The 16,509-nt window shown below is 38.7% G+C and overlaps 1 protein-coding gene across 1 annotated transcript in view; it reads left to right on the top strand.

The window, feature by feature from the left end:
* GPC6 (glypican 6) overlaps positions 1-16,509 on the top strand; it is a 646,529-nt gene that overhangs the window by 534,594 nt on the left and 95,426 nt on the right. The window contains exon 6 of the mRNA XM_064270254.1: positions 2,245-2,388. Coding sequence (XP_064126324.1) covers positions 2,245-2,388 — 144 coding nt within the window. The remainder of the gene's footprint in view (positions 1-2,244; positions 2,389-16,509) is intronic.

Genomic DNA, 16,509 nt, shown 5'->3' with positions numbered 1-16,509 from the left:
TGGTGTCTACTATAAGAGTTCCTATTTTTGAAGGGTACAGTAGGACCTGTGTTTAAGGACCTTCAGATCCTTAAACACAGGTCTCCACCTGACTCTGTGGGTTTAGGCATTGTTCCCAAAATAATTAAAGTCAGTGTTTTCTCTGAGTTTGGATTATAGACCCAGCAATTTCTTCACTGATACTATGTTCAAATCCAAGCCCGATGTAAATGACAGAAAGCTACTAGGCTATATTAACTCATCCACATTCTGTTGTTATAATTAACACCCACCACACACACACGCACACACACACACACTCAATCAAACTGGTAGTAAGGTTTTCTGTTAAGATGAAATATCTCCCTTGGAGCACTAATTTTCTTCCAGGGTATTTCATGTTCCTTTAATTTAACTTAACTGGGTGAACCAGATTTTTCCCAAAGGGCTAATTAAGGAGATCTGTTAACTCTTTCAGTGCCCAGGCCTCAAGAAATCCCAGCAAGGCCATTGGTATTGTTTCGCCTTAGGCTTTATACTTCTTTTAAAGTCAGCTGTCATTTCTGAAGCAATCCAAAATAGCACACTCAACAGATCCCTGGAGCTTTTGAAATGTTAATACCTTCCAAAAGCAACGACCTTGCCACTGGGAAGTGATTTAGGCACTAGGGAGAAAAGGGCCCACTATCTTTATCACACTGGTTTACACCATCAACCTCAGAAATTGTGTGAGGGAAGAATAATCAATAGTGTGTTAAAACCCATCCCAGGGAATGCCAAGACAAAGTGCTTGTGCTCTGAAAAACGCTGAGTTGAAGGAGAACTTTGACTACAACAAAAGAGAAATTAGCTGTAGTGGTAAAAGACAATGAATTGCGTCTCGAGATGGAATTTGTCATCGGGAATGGCACTCGAGAGTGCTCTGGGTACTGCAGTGGAATCACAGAATGTGCCTGGTGAAATATGCTTATTCTGGAACCAAATAAGGAAACCAGAAGCCATCCTTGCTAAATACGTACACACAAGTCAAAAATTAGCTTACATAAACAAACCCAAAAAGCTTCTTAAAACAATGATAGATAGAACTGCCCCCTAGAGTTTCCAAGGAGCAGCAGGTGGATTTGAACTGCTGACCTTTTGGTTACCAGCTGAGTTCTTAACCACTACATCACGGGGGCGGGGGGGGGGAGGGAGGGAGAGAGATGGATGATAGATAGATGATGGGTGGGTGGGTAGGTAGGTAGGTAGGTAGGTGGACAGGCAGGCAGGCAGGCAGGCAGATATCTAAGAGTAAAATCATCTCCTGTGTAGAAATGGAAGAAACTTGCACTTCATCAAAAGGTTCTGATAATGTTACTATATTTCCTGTAATTCTAATAAAGGTATTATCACTTGATACCTAGGACAGAGGGTGAAGCTTCTAAAAGCGGCAATGGAAGTGTCCCCTCCCCACCCTGAGTGAAGCCACTGTGGAAAACAACCAGCAGCTCAGTCCCTAAGATCATTATAATACAGTGTTTGATTTCCCACAGCAATCCTAATTGTGACATGAACAGCTGTCGACAACAAAATCTGAGGAAACTGTCATTATATGGATTTCGTCCACATTTGCATGTCCTATTTCTACACCATTGCTCAAGAGGGCGTTTACAAAGAATTCTTCCAGTAGGGGTTTTCATTATTCAAAGGGGAGCCACTTGAGGTATTTGGCCTTATATGCTATACATGAAGTACATTTGTCATAACGAGAATCCCAAAGGGCTGTTTATTGAGAACCAGATTCAAGTTCGTGAAAGCTTCTGGTGCAAAATTTATTTAATTCTGAAATGCTCCTCTGAAGTAAATATTGCTTTCAGGTGGACTCTGACTCGGGGCAACCCCAGGTGTATCAGAGTGAAACTGTGCTCCACAGGGTTTTCAGTGGCTGATTTTCTGAAAGTAGATTGCCAGGCCTTTCTAGTTGGACTCAAACTGCTAACCTCTCAGTTGGCAGTCAAGTGGGCTCAACCGTTTGCACCACCCAGGGATTCCAAGGTAACTATTACAATCCCTGTTTTTAATATAGGATGAAACTAAGAGTCAGAGCATACAGTCACGCCATATCTTTCTGGGTCATTCTTCCTGTTACACTTTAAGTTTCTTTTCACCTCAAGATAAGCATTTATTTAAGGTGAAAGTTCCGTGAAAGCCGCTGCACTGCGCGGTTTTGCGTCGTGACTTCAGGAGGTCACTGTGGCCTCTTCACCCTTTCTGTGCTTCTTCCAGGTGTTTCAGGGATGTGGCCAGCCCAAGCCCGCTCCAGCCCTCAGATCGGCCCGCTCGGCTCCGGACAACTTTAATACGCGCTTCAGGCCCTACAATCCTGAGGAAAGACCGACGACCGCTGCAGGCACAAGCCTGGACCGGCTGGTGAGTTCTTACGGAGCGAAGGCCTTAGGCCGCGCTGTCTATGCCGGGGTGATTCTTGACGACCCATGATAAGATTCCGGAAAAGTTATTGTGATTCTCAGATTCTGCTCCTGCTTTTAATTAGAATTTTTAAAAGTAACAGGATCTTTCTTTAAGGCCATGAATTAGATCATTTAAGAAATCTTCTATTAATCCACTCGTGCAGTAGCCAAAATTTCCACTACATATTTCTTCTGAAATATTAATTTGAAGGCTAAGTTACCGTTGCCAGTTCTTCCGGAGACATAATTACAATGGCGCATTTCTTATTCAATGATTTATTCAAGTATGATACAGTGAAACCATTTTACGGCTCCTTATATGTAAACTTTTCTGTTTGAAAGACCTTGCAGAGACCCCAAATTAATGTTACTACCATTTTCTTTTCTTTTATGTGCATGTGTGTCTTTGAAAAGTTGGAATCCTTAGATACAGTCCCTCTTGGAGCCATTTAAATGTGTGATAGGGGGCTGAATGGAAACCATCAACAAGGCAATTTACTCCTAGAATACAACCATGAATGTAGTAAACACAATTTTGTGAGTGTGCCTTAAAAATCAAATTTTGCTATAAAAAATTAAAAGCTTATCATATCAAAGAAACATTGCCCAATTAGCTGCTATTTAATTTCTTCCATTTATAGTACTATAAACAATGTATATACCTGTAATTGTTAAAAGTGTTAATGTCGCTTTGCCAATTATCTTCACGTAAAATTAACAGTAAAAACCTTAAGGTCGTGAAGCCCTTGAACCACTTCTGACTGTGGCATATAAACTTGGGCCTCCAGGGCTGCTGGTTATGAATATGCTTTTATTGGACACTATTTTTTATTATAAATTATTCTGTCATTCTCGGTAATATCCTTCTAGAATTCATAAGATTGAATTGGTTGGGTTTGGCCTCAAAGTAAGTATGTTTCAGCATTTCTGTCTATAAAAATCAAATGTACCTGCAACATAAAAGGCCTATTCTTGAAATACTAAAGTGACAGGTAAGCTAAGTTGTTAACTGCTGAATTTTCTTATAAACTTAATACCAATTATTAGCAAATGAAACACTCTTTTCTTCAGTGTAGTGCTTGGAAACAAAATTATCTGAGTAATTGCTTCAACCTTTTACTTTGCTGATTTCCTATCCTATATTCATAATTTCAGGAGAAAGTTTAAAATCCAGTCAACTTTTGTTTTTTAAACAAACAATTCTATCTTGCCAAACAACTAGTTCCTAATCAGTTGTTAAAAAAAAAAAAAAAAAATGATGGTTTGATTAGCTTCCATGGCTTGGGATTTTACTTTACAAACTGGTTTGTACATCAAGACCCGTCTTAACAAGAAGAACAGGGGGTGAGTGTGGATTTGATCTGTTTTTAGATCCCCATTTTAGTTGACTCAATAAACAAGTCAAGCTTTTCAAAATTTTCATAAAATCTAGTTAAAGAACTGGGGTACATTATGCAGCTAGTTAAAATTGCATTGAATTTAAACAACATAACGATACCTATGACAACTAATTAGTTTCCCCTTGGCATTTTTTTTTTTTTTTGAAACAGAGAAGCACAATTTTCCCTCCCCATGGAAGAAATAAACACACACACTCAAACAAGGGAAGTATAGCAAGAAAAATATTTTTCTCAAGACAACAGTATTTGTGTAGTTTAGCACAAGCCTAAATAAAGCACCGTCAACACTTTGAGAATTTCATGTGACATTTAAAAACTGATCTATATGACAGTTGGAGCTTGAACGTTTATGTTCAGGAATTTCAATGGTCATCCTTATAATGCTCCGAAATATAAATCTGCTGTTGTAAAATAGGATCTTTGACTTAGGCACCAAAAAATATATGCTTTGATCAATTTTCTTCTGAAAACAATTGGTCATGACCAATCCTATGTTGTGAGTAAAATGAAGGACCAGACTCAGTGCCTAGGAGTTTAAATCAATAAGCCAATTTTATTCTAAAACATTCTCTGACATCACATAGTAGTCTTCTTCCTGATAGGTGTGGCTTAAGGCGCTGTAAGACAGAATTGAGGTTTTATTCTTTTTTTATATATTATTGAATTAAATTTTAATTCCTTCCCAGGTTCTAAGAATTTGCAATTTGTAACTCACAGCCAGCCATAAGCGCAACTAGAGCTACTTTCCTCAGCTTCTAAGAGTAAGGAGCGTTTTCAGGATCAAAAGGAGTGGTTTGAAGATTATTCTGGAAAACACAAGCTAGGCCCAAAGCTATTATCAGTTTTCCATTTGCAGCCGATGGCTTCCCCAAGATCTCTTCCCTTTGAGGGTTTGATATAGTTGTGAATAACGAAAAGTTGAAGCAGTTTCTCCTGGCCTGGCTACACTGTGCAAAGGTGGGACACAGCCATCTCCAAGATAACTGCCCTGGTGAACTATCCTGTGGGTCTGCCATATATCACTGCCTATTTTGACTGTTTATAAACAAGGCTCATGTTACCTGCTCCAGTTTTAATTTTCCCCAGAAAAGATGTTTCCTGAATATTTATAAGAAACATGTGTCCCAGAAAAGGAGTACAGTTGGAAAAGATTTCCCTTAATTTCTCTAAGTGTTTTAACAGAAAAATGCTTCAGAGGACAGTATCGAAAAGAATATTCCAATCACCCCAACCGCTTTGCCAAAAGTCAAGATAATTCAACTCTAAAGCTCTCAGAGAGCTTTTTCTTAATACCATCTAAATTTAAATTTGCATCTGTGGTATTGACTTTGAGATCTGTTGGTAAATGCTCTCACATTAGTTACTGTATTTTTTAGGTGACCTGGTAATTACAGGGTTTGTTTTTAAAAATAAAGCTCCTAGCCCCAAACTGGGTAAACTACTCTTAAAATTTACGTAAGAGACTTGAAAACAAATCAAATGAGCAAAAAACCATCCCCCTTAAAAATACATCAATTCCATCATTTGACCTCTTATTATATTTATAAAAAACTTTAAACTCTTTAATATCTAGAAAACATTTGTATTTGCTCCTTTAAAGTTTTATGGGTATAAAAAGCAATTTACTTGGTCAGGAGCTTTCAGATATACTTCCCCTAAAGTTATTTTTGTTATCCAGTAATTAATATATTTGTCTGGATTCAGCTGCTGATAGAAAGCCAGCTTGTCAGAGAATGCCACAGTCCTTTCTGCCAATAAAAAAAAAAAATTTTTTTTTTTTTTCTTCCAATAGTCATGATTTATTGAAGATACGAATGCCATCAGCTTCTATGGTTAACTGACTGGTCCCACCTCCGTGTGTCTCTTTCCTGTTATCAACACTCACCCCAGCAGCCCTTCTGTCATAGCAGACTGTTATTGATTTTTAATTAAAGAGGCCAGAGGTGACTGTTGGCACTCAGGAAGAGATTGGTTCTCTTGCTCATTTCATAAATTTATACTCCTTGAATTCTCTTAAATAGTTTGATGCAAAACCATGAGTTTTCTTGCAAGTTCCAATTTGCTGGAAATATAGACTGTAAAATAAATCAGCACAAAGTAGCTCAATTTTTTAAGACCTGAGCGTACAGAAGTATTTCAAATTACCATACACCCAAATTATCCTCCTTAAAAGGCAATTAATTACACAGCTCAGAAAATCAGAGCACAACATTCAGTAGGGCTCCTGAGCTCACTTGGGCAGGGAATAACTGTTATTTTCCTCCAGCGGATTCATTAGAACAAAAATGTACTCTAAACTGTACATCGTATGGGAGTGTATTTTATAAAGGTAGGATTCTTTTTAAAGCCAGACTTGGAAGTTAATTCATCAAGTTGGTGATGATTTAGACCAATAAATCTCCAGTAAGTATTCAACGTTGTACTGGGTACGTAGATTTCTTTCTGGTCATTCTGAGGGAATTTGGGTGGAATTCCAGCCTACAAAGCTAAATGTTATACCTGTTCTGTGCTATTATGTATAGAATAATCTTTTTCTTTTTCCTTTAAATCTGCTTTCCTCTTGCTTCCCAGAGGACTGTGTGGAGTACAATGCGGCATAGTGTAAGCGCTGGTCTTCTTATTCTTCCTTCATCGCCATTTGTCTTTGTACAATCACACTGGAGAGTTTTTGAGAAATTCCACCTCCACTTTTCCCTTCCAAATTGTCTGGAGAGTGAATTGAACACTGCACATGGCCAACTTCTTTACTAATTTCCTCTCTGCTTGGTATTTATGGTTAACAACCATTTTGGTATTCCTCCCCAATGGCTAGGTTTTCAATCTCATCTTTGTGTAAGACCAGCTCATTTGGTGGCTGATTTAAATTCTATCCCAACATTCAGACTATATGTAGTCTGCCTGAAAAACTAGCTCTTCCCTGATAGAATATATTGCTTTTTTTTTTTTCATCTCATGCTAAGCGAATAATTACCTTCCTAATAATAAGAACAAACCAACATCAACTCTCATGCGTCAGGAGCTAATTTTTCCGTTAGCTTGGGCATAGAGAATTTGAGGGGGAGTGATAAGAAATAGTTTGCGCTATAGGTCATTTATTCTTTCTTTCTTTTTTTTTCCTACTTGAATTTGCTGGTTTCTTTTAGAGCATTTGGAGAGGGAGCATTGGATTTTTTTTTTTTAATCCAAAGTGATTTGTACTGGGGCTGAAAAGAACACCCAGGTTATCTTGCTTGGTTTTATGTACTAACCCAAATAATCAAATAGTTGTTGAAAGTAGTTTTCATAATACTATTTCATGCTGATAACACCCCTTAATAAGGACCTAAACCCTACATAGTATCGTGGACCCAGGAGAGAAGGCGACCCTCACCTGATAAGCACTTAGCTATTCTCGCAGCACACCCAAGACATCAGGGGGGTAGATGTCTGCCTGGCCTTAAATCCAGACAGTGGTAACATGATGTCTTTAATTTCACCTGTAAAAAAAATTTTTTTAATGAAATATTCCCTGTTAAGATCCAGAGCAGTACCCCATTCATCATTTCTGCAGGTTGGGTGGGGGAAGAGAGTTAAAGAGGTAAATTCACAACAGGACATCCTCTGGGAGGGAAGAACCTGGGGAAGGGGCACAGAAAACAGACCTTAAGATCTCCTGATGCTGCTAATGGGAAGTGAAGAGAAAGCATTATCGCTGGAACAAGTCAAGGATCTGTTAACTTGGTTCGGTTGATAAGCTGGAGCAGCTCCAGTTCAGATCATGTGTACCTGTCCTTCCTAGCACCTATTGGGATCCCCAGTGGTTAAGCCAGTCCAACTTCCTTACCTAATGGTTAGTGCGACTCTTGTAGCTGAACCACTAAGAAGCTTTCTGCCAAGAACACTAACTTCCTTGAAAATACTAGCATGAATGCAAACCATGATATCATCCCCTTCTCAGCTGGACTTCCCTGTTGGCCTTCTAGAATCTTATCTATCTAGGTAAAAAAAAAATTGGATGTCTATTTTTGAATATGATTCTCCCCAAAATACAGTGCAGGTTCTGAAATTCGTTAGTTTGCCATTGATGAGAAATATGTTGCTAATATTATTACATTCAAATTTAAATACTTGTAAAATATCAAGTTACGCATTTTTCTCCCCTCTCTGAAACAAAATTGACATAGCAATCAACATTCTGGCATCATTTCCTGCCTGCTGGTTAATACCAGTTTCAGAATAAAATGCTGGTCATAACAATGTTCTTCCATGCCTCTCTGGGGCCATTTTGGTGTGACTTAAGAAGTCTTGGTTGTAAGGATGAGGAAACTGTTGTTCATTTTAAACTGCCGTGGCATTTCATTGTCATCTCAAAGGATCCTGCATCCACCATCCTGCATTTCAAAAGGATGTCAGACTGTGTTTAAGAAACTGCTTTATTTTCTAGAGCCTAGGCTGCTGTCTTTAGGTGAAACTAATATTGCCCACCTTCTACGCCAACAGACACACCCACGCACACCCTCAGTCTTTGCTTGGCCCAAGCAAGAAAAAGTAAAACCCAATAGCAAGAGTAAACCAGATTCTCCACTTTAATTAGTTTTCTAAAGACAAATAGGTCCAGGCCAGATTGGCTTTCAGCCTCTACTGCAGCTGAATAAATTAGGCTCCATTGGCCCCGCAAATAAGTGGCTACCGCTCAATCTGCTTCAGACTGTGAACGGCCCAGTCTTGCCTGAACCGGCTTTATCGATTTGCTGCAAAACCCCACTGAGGCACCCCCGTTTCATCTTCAATGAACCCTTGGTAATGACAGCAGCAAAATGCAGTGCACTTTCCAAACGGGGAGAAAATATAAACCATTAAAACCAAACCACCCAACTTATTTAGCCTTGGTGTCTGCACACCTCCAGGCAACATGAGCCCCATGTGGTGGCAGGAGAGCCGCCCATCACAGACTTCTTTCCATGTCAGTGGCCTGTGGTTGATGGCCCGAGTGGGGAACATCATATAAAATGATAGCTTATCTCCAGGATACTCTGTTTATCCCACGGGCTTGAAGGATGCACAAATCTAATTCAATGCTGGTTTGCACTGTTGGAAACCTGGATAGAACGCCTGCTCCTTATGTAGATTTTTGCAGCTCACACTCAGTGGACAGTGGGCTAGTTTTACACCCTGGTGAAGCTTTTGTGGAAGAATAGTATAAATAAAGGAGGAGCATATTTCTCTTTCAGCTCAGACAAGGTTGTGTTTAATGGCATGTGATCATAAACTGGGAAGAGAAAGAAGAGTAATCGCCACGCTGGCTGCATAACTCCCTGGGAGATACTAAAGCCCACTTCACGTCACTGCCTGAAGACACGTCCAGAGAACCATATGACTTCCAACAGAGAAATAAAGTCATCCTACACGTTCTAAATGTTTTCACGCTTTTCATTAGGTATAAGGGGTCTGCAATCATTTGGGGAGTAATTTTACCATCCAAAACCAGTTTCAACACTGGGTTAAATTCTCCTTTGTCTTTGGAAACATTTAAGCAGGAGCTTTGGTGACCTCTGAATCTGTCATAAAAATGAAGTGTTACTCTTTCAGACTAAAATATGGCTATACAAATTTTATATGCCGTTTTATGGTGTATCCAAATGCTTGTTTTTCCCTTCAGACTTTAAAATTTATTTCAGAATGCCTAGGCTTCAGCTAAACACAAATCGATGCATTTTAAAAGTGTCAATCAATCAACAGATGCATTCATTGAATTCTTCTTTGTTGCATAGCACTTAGTGAGACTAACTCATATAGAGTCTACATCACAGCATGTTGAGGGTGCTAGCGTCATCAAAAGGCAAGGGTTACTACTTACAAAAGTCATTGTTTTTATGCCCTATTGAGTAATTACATAGATGAGATTGAAAGGACAACAGTAACTCTAAAGTACAGGTGAGAACTTTAAGTGTTGGAAAGTCTAAGTTAATAGTGAAATAATAGGGGCAGAGATAGTGAGAATGACAACACAATCATTGTCAATGTAAAAATGTACACATAAAAATTGTTAAACAGGTATATGTTTTGCTGTGTATATTTTCACCCAAAAATGTTTTTAAAAAGGCATTGCTTATCAATCCAGTTAAATCCCTTTGTCTCCTGCAGGGAATAGTACTTAATCTAGAGCTTCAGACCATATTAGCATACAATATATAAGAATTTGATTTTTTTAATCTAAGATAGACTGTGCTATAAAAGAGTATGTGGATGGTATAGTCACAAATGAATGATTCATCATTGACCAAATATGCATATAGAAAACATTAAATTGTGTAGCATGCTAATATAAAGCCAAAGCTGTGACTCAGTGGCCCTGTAACACAGAGTAGAGCTGCCCCATAGGGTTTCCAAGGAGCAGCTGGTGGATTTGAAATGCCAACCTTTTGGTTAGCGTTCGAGCTTTTAACCACTGTGCTACCAGGGCTCCATCCTAGTATAAGCCATACCCAATAGCTGATTATCCCTTCTAAGGCCAGACCTTTCTGCCAAATGTGGAATAAATCAAACAGAAACTTTGTTGCCAGTCATGAGCTAATCGGATGATAAAGTTCATCTCCACAATTATTCACCATAAGTGTCCTTTCTTCAGCTATGTAATTGGTGTTTTAATTATGAAAATCGGAATAGATGAGCCACACTAAACCACTCAAACCATACCTTTTAAAAGATTTGTTCATAAGAGCTATCAGTTGACATAGATCTTTTATTAAATTATTGAACACCTTAAAGAACCTTTTCCTTGTCATGGAAAATCTGCAGTAATTTTTGCTCATAGCTGTCTGAGATATTTGCACCACAACTCCCAAATGTGATGTTCACGCTTATGAGAGAGAGAGCTGAAGAAATGGGATATTTCATAAATACCAGTTTTGATGTATTTGCTGTAAAATCAATCAGCTTTTAACTGACTCTGGGGCCTATGGAATACATTTTAAAGCACTGGGAATTTGACTATTCCCATAACATACTTGGACACTCTCTACTGCTAGCAATAAACCTCAGGCATAAACATTGTAGAGAAAACCAAATGAAAAGAAACCTGTTTGAGTGAAAACTGACTTTCCTTCATAAATGTTAAAGGTAGAAAGATATCTGGAATACACAATAATTTTATTACTTAAGCTCATTCATGGTCATTATCGTCAAAGGCTCTGGCTTCACAGGTATTTTCATACACCTAAAAAAAGACTGGCCAAGTTATTAAAAAAAAAAAAAAAGTCACGTTGATAGCAAATGAGCCAACCAGCATCCTTATCGCTACCACTAGGTTGCTATTTTACAAATAATTTTTTGGAAGTTGGATTTGTGTAATAACTTCAGAAGCTTTTCCAGTACTGTATGGATCAGGATGCAACAGGCAAGGTGTTGTTGCACCTACAAACAACTCCCCAAATCTCAGTGACTCACAACAACACAAGCTTATTTCTTTGTCTAAGTGTCCATTGTGTGTCGGCTACATGTGATCACCTCCTCTCCAGGACCCAGGGTGACAGAGCAGCCCCTAGCTGGAGTGTTGTCTGTTTCAGTGCTGGGGAAAAAGAATGTGGCAGGGATGACTGCTAAAACCTCCATCTGGAAGGGACAGATCACATTATTCCCACCTCCTCAGCCAAAGCAAGTCATATGACCAAGCCTGCCTTCATGGAGACGGGGAACATCAGTCTCAGGCAAAGAGGAAATGGGCATATTAGTGAAAAGTACTATTATCAAGAAATCAAGCAATGTATAACATTGGGCAAATCTGTGGCAAAAGACCTGTTTAAAGTGTTAAAAAATCAAAGATGTCACTTTGAGGACTAAGGTGCACCTGACCCAAACCATGGTATTTTCAGTCACCTCGTATGCATGCAAAATCTGGACAATAAAAAAGAAAGACTGAAGAAGAATCAATGCATTCAATTTGTGGCTCGGGCCAAAAATATTGAATATACCGTGGAGTGCCAGAAGAACAAACAAATCTGTCTTGGAGGAAGTATAACCAGAAAGCAACTCAGAAGTGAGGATGGTGAGACTCCACCTCACACACTTTGGGCCCTTCATCAGTAGAGACCTATCACTGGAGAAGGACGTCATGTTTGGTAAAGTAGAGGGTCAGCAGAAAAGAGTGAGACCCTCAGTGGGATGGATTGACACAGTGGCTCCAGCAGTGGGCTCAAACATAACAACCATTGTGAGGATGGCATGGGACCAGGCAACATTTCTTTCCATTGTACTTAAGGTCACTATAAGTCCAAGGCTACTGGATGGCACCTAACAACAATGACATTGTCAACCATAAACACAAATGACCAAGGCAAGATTTTAAAATTGATAAAAATCTTGTTTCATTATTCTTCCCAACTCTAAGATAACCCTTACATGAAAAAGAAGGAAAAAAAAAATCAGGCATTCATTCAACAAATATTTATTGAGCACTAACATGTCCCAAGTATAGGTGATGAGGACGTAATCAAAGAACTCACGACACTTGGGGCTATACTCAAACCAAAAAACCAAACCAGTTGCAGTTAAGTTGATTCCAATTCATGATGACCCCATGCATTGTAGACTAAAACTGTGCTTTACAGGGTTGTCATGGCTGTGACCTTTCAGAAGCAAATTGCCAGGCCTTTGGGTGGGTTTGAACCACCAACCTTTTGGTTAGCAGCCCCACATCTAACAATTTGCTCCACCCATGGGTGTATAATTTGAATCAGACAATGCTCTGGTAAAGATTTCTCTACAAATGAACTGACACTTCTTTGAGAAAATTGATTTATTTTTTAGAGTTCCAGGAGAAATCTGAGTCCTTATTTTAAGGGAAGGTCTCCATTGACCTAGATAACCAGCAACTCTTTCCAAGTCAGTTTGGTTTTTACCATCAGATGCCTATTTAGCCTACCTCAACTTTGAATTCAATCACGAGATATCCAGAGCAAAGAAGTCCCACCCCAAATCTTAAGACAGTGTCTCAAGGAGGTTAGAGAAATTGTTCCCAATGACTCAGAAAGAAACGGCAATAGGAAAACAGAATGAGCAAAGACTTTTTTTTAACCAACATAAAATATCTCGCAGATCTAGACATGACATATTTTTAAATGAGGCTTAAATATTACATATTGTGAGTCCTCTCTTGAATGACTTGATGTCATGTTTGCTTAATCAAAGCAATTTTTCTGCTCTTCTCCTTTCTGGGTCAACCTAGTTGGAGCAAATCAAATTGTTCTCCCTCTCTTTCCTTTTCATACATCATCGTATAAAATCACCAGGAATTCACATTCTGGAACCTGCCTTGTCTCCTTTCACAGTCTCTGCTTATTTCTGAACAGCATTGGTGAAGGAGAACACTTTTCACAGGTTAATCAGGGAAATTGCCCCAGCTGACAGCAACAAACACTCATGGACTGCAATGCAAGTCTTAGGAATGTGTGTGGGTGGAATTATTTGCGAAATCATATAGCTTTGATTTAGCTGGAAGAAAAATGACGATATAAATTCATAAATTTTTTATGTGTAATAAGGCAGGAAACCAATGACTGGGTGACTTTTATCTTAAGGGATTTTGTCCTAAGAAAACTCCCCAAAGCAGCCTGCCATCATTTCAGTAAAGAACACTCCTGTCTGCACTTGAAAAAACCAGAGCATTTCCGGCTAGCTCTTCGCAGATCCTTGATTGCTACAGGAAAGAGGTAAACACGGAGCAGCTAGAATGGCTCTGGGAAGAAAACATAGAGGCAGCAAACTGCCTTCATTGATCTCCTTACATAAAACCCAGACACCCAGAGGCTCTCTTTAGTGCAATGCATGTCCACACTGAAATATTTCGTTACTCAGGAAAATCAAATCCTCTCTATGCAACAGACTTCAAGAAACAAGAAAGATTTCATTAGGGTTTTCATAGGGAAGGCTTAAGTAAAAGAATCCTCATCCTATCTTTTGCCAAGTTTTCTTGACAAAATACAATAAAAAGCTCTTCACAGTGTTTTCATAAGAAGTTTTCCTTCTCTATGGTTTTGGAGGGTGAGAAGTAAAATTAGCCTTTAGGAATATTTTTTGAAGAAAGCAGTCGTTGGATAATTTGAATCTTTGTATGACAAAAAAGGGTCCAATTTGTGTGTGGGGGCGGTTCTTTTTTTAATTACACTCCTGGTGGAGCCCTGGTGGGACAGCAGCTAAGCGCTAGGCTGCTAACTGGAAGGTTGGCAGTTTGAACCCATCCAGCAGCTCCACAGGGGAAAGACCTGGCTATCTGCTTCTGAAAAAGTTACAGTCAAGAAAACTCTGGGGGGGCAGTTCTGCTCGCTTAGATGGCACCCAGCAACAACAAAGACATACTCCTGTGCCCAGTAACAGTAAGTGGACAACCCAGAGGTTGTTGCTTTTTTATCAAAGAGTAGCTGAAGGATAATAATTTTAAACAAAATGTCTGTGATTCATGACTTTTTTAAATTCAAAGATACAGCTGTTATGAATGAAATATGACTACCAATTGCCAGCTCCGCCTCATCCTCTTATGTCCTGCCACCCCTGAAACATTACCCTCCTGGTGACAAGTACCAGAGCTTCCTGGATGAAAGGAAGGAAAAAGACAGGATAAGGTAGCCCTTTACAGAACAGTCTTCAAATCTTTGATATTTTTACTATTTTGTGTGTGTGTGTGTGTGTGTGTGTCTGCTTGCTCTATCAATTAATGAGAGAGTATTTCACTATGCGGGTAGGTTTATCTGTTTCTCGTAGTTCTATTTTTGTTCAATATATTTCTCTTCCTTTGCGAATTGAACTCTTTATCATTATATAGTGATCCCTTTTTTCTAGTAATGGCTTTTTGCCTTAAAGTTTATTTTTCTGATATTAACGTAGTTATACCAGATTTCTTTTTTAAGTTAATATTTCACTGACGTATCTTTTTTTTTTTTTTTTTCATCACTTGCAACCCTTCTGGATCCTTAAGTTTTAAATGTGCCTCTTATAAACATTAAAAAAAAAAAAAAAAAAAAACTTACATAGCTGGAAATTTTTTTGTAATTTAACTAGAACATTTAGTTCATTTAAATGTACTAGAAACACTGATAGAATTGAATTTATTTTTTCCATCTCATTTTGTGCTTTCTATTTGTCTCATTTTTTCAGTTTTACATTTCCTCCCTTCTTGTGGACTGATTGAAGATGTTTCTCATTCCCTTTTTACTTTTACCATTCGGAAGCCGTATTCTTTTTGTTCTAATCTTTTTGTGGTTACCTCCTTAAATGTTAACATCATCTTAACTTATTAAAGTCTGGGACAATCCAAGAAACTGAGAACATTTTAACCCATTGCCATCAAGTCGATTCCGACTCATAGAGACCCTCTAGGACAGAGTAAAACTGGCCTATGGTGTTTCCAAGGAGTAGCTGGTGAGTTCAAACTGCTAACCTTTTAGTTAGCAACCGAGCTCTTAACCACTGCGCCACCAGGGCTGCCAGAACACTTTAACTCTGGTAATCCTCCCAACTCATACCTGATTTTTGTTAATTAGTTTAGTTTTATCTTGCTTTGTTTTTTTTAAGTCCTATAGGACTTTAGATTATCATTATCATTATTATTTGATTATTTGTGCTGTAACTTTTTATACAGATTTAACTACACATTTATCACTTTCTTTGCTTATCATTTCTTCTGGCCATCAGAATCAGGAATCACTTTCCCTGGTCTGGGAAACATACTTTGGAATTCCCTTTACTGAGGATTGTATATGAAAATGTCTTTGTCCGAATTCTTCGAAGATATTTTTCTCAAGATGCAATTTTAGGCCAACAGCTATCTTCTCTGAGTACACTGATGCTCGTATTTCACTGTCTCCTTGTTTCCATTGCTGCTATTGGGAAGTCTGTCTTCATGCCTGATTGCCTGATACTTCTAATATATGGAGTGTTTGCTGGTCTGACAAGGCTGGTGTTTCTGCTGGCTCTTACACGTGGTACTTTGTTTCCTTACGTACGTTTTGTTTGCTTTTGTTTGTTTTGTTTTTTGTAAGCTTGTATTCCTTAGAACTTAATCAACAGAAAGTCTTTGAGGTTATGTTGAAGCTGTCTTTTTATTTAACTCTTATACTCAGGATTTAACCCCTTGGAATCCCAGTTTTATGTGGTGGAGTGGTGAGGTAGGCTTACCACCCTTAGGAACCACTACACTTCATTTCCTGTCCCTTGCATCCACCCTGCACAGCTGTAAAAACCAAAGCCAGACTCAGTACTTTATTTTCTTCTCTGGGTTTCCATTTTCACTTAGTTTTTGACCTTTGAGGATTTCTTACTATTTTGCCAACTCATTGATTGCTTTAAAATAGGTTTTCTATATTTTATATAGCAGTTTTAATTGCTTTTAGCAGAGAGGTCAGAGTATCTGGTCTGCCATACTTCTCCAGAACCATGTAGAAAGCTGTACACACAGGTGCGAACAAGCTAATCTTCTCCACCAGCCTTGTGTTAAGATCTTTTGACTTGATAGAATAGCATAAGAGCAGTGGAAGGAACAGTTATCTTAGTTCTGTTTCTGATAAGTACTCCAGGAAACCCTATTTTATTAGGCCATATAGTAGTTGCAGCTCCTAGCCTCATCTTCGAAAGCGGTACTGTTCCAGGTACACCCTAAACTTCCAGTCCACAAGGCCAGCAGCCCTATCTTACAACTGCAAAGCATCCCA

The sequence above is a fragment of the Loxodonta africana genome, chromosome 17 (assembly GCF_030014295.1).
Source record: "Loxodonta africana isolate mLoxAfr1 chromosome 17, mLoxAfr1.hap2, whole genome shotgun sequence".
Classification (NCBI taxonomy): Eukaryota; Metazoa; Chordata; class Mammalia; order Proboscidea; family Elephantidae; genus Loxodonta; species Loxodonta africana.
Note: the sequence above shows the minus strand (reverse complement) of the source record. Positions and strands in the feature narration are given on the sequence as shown.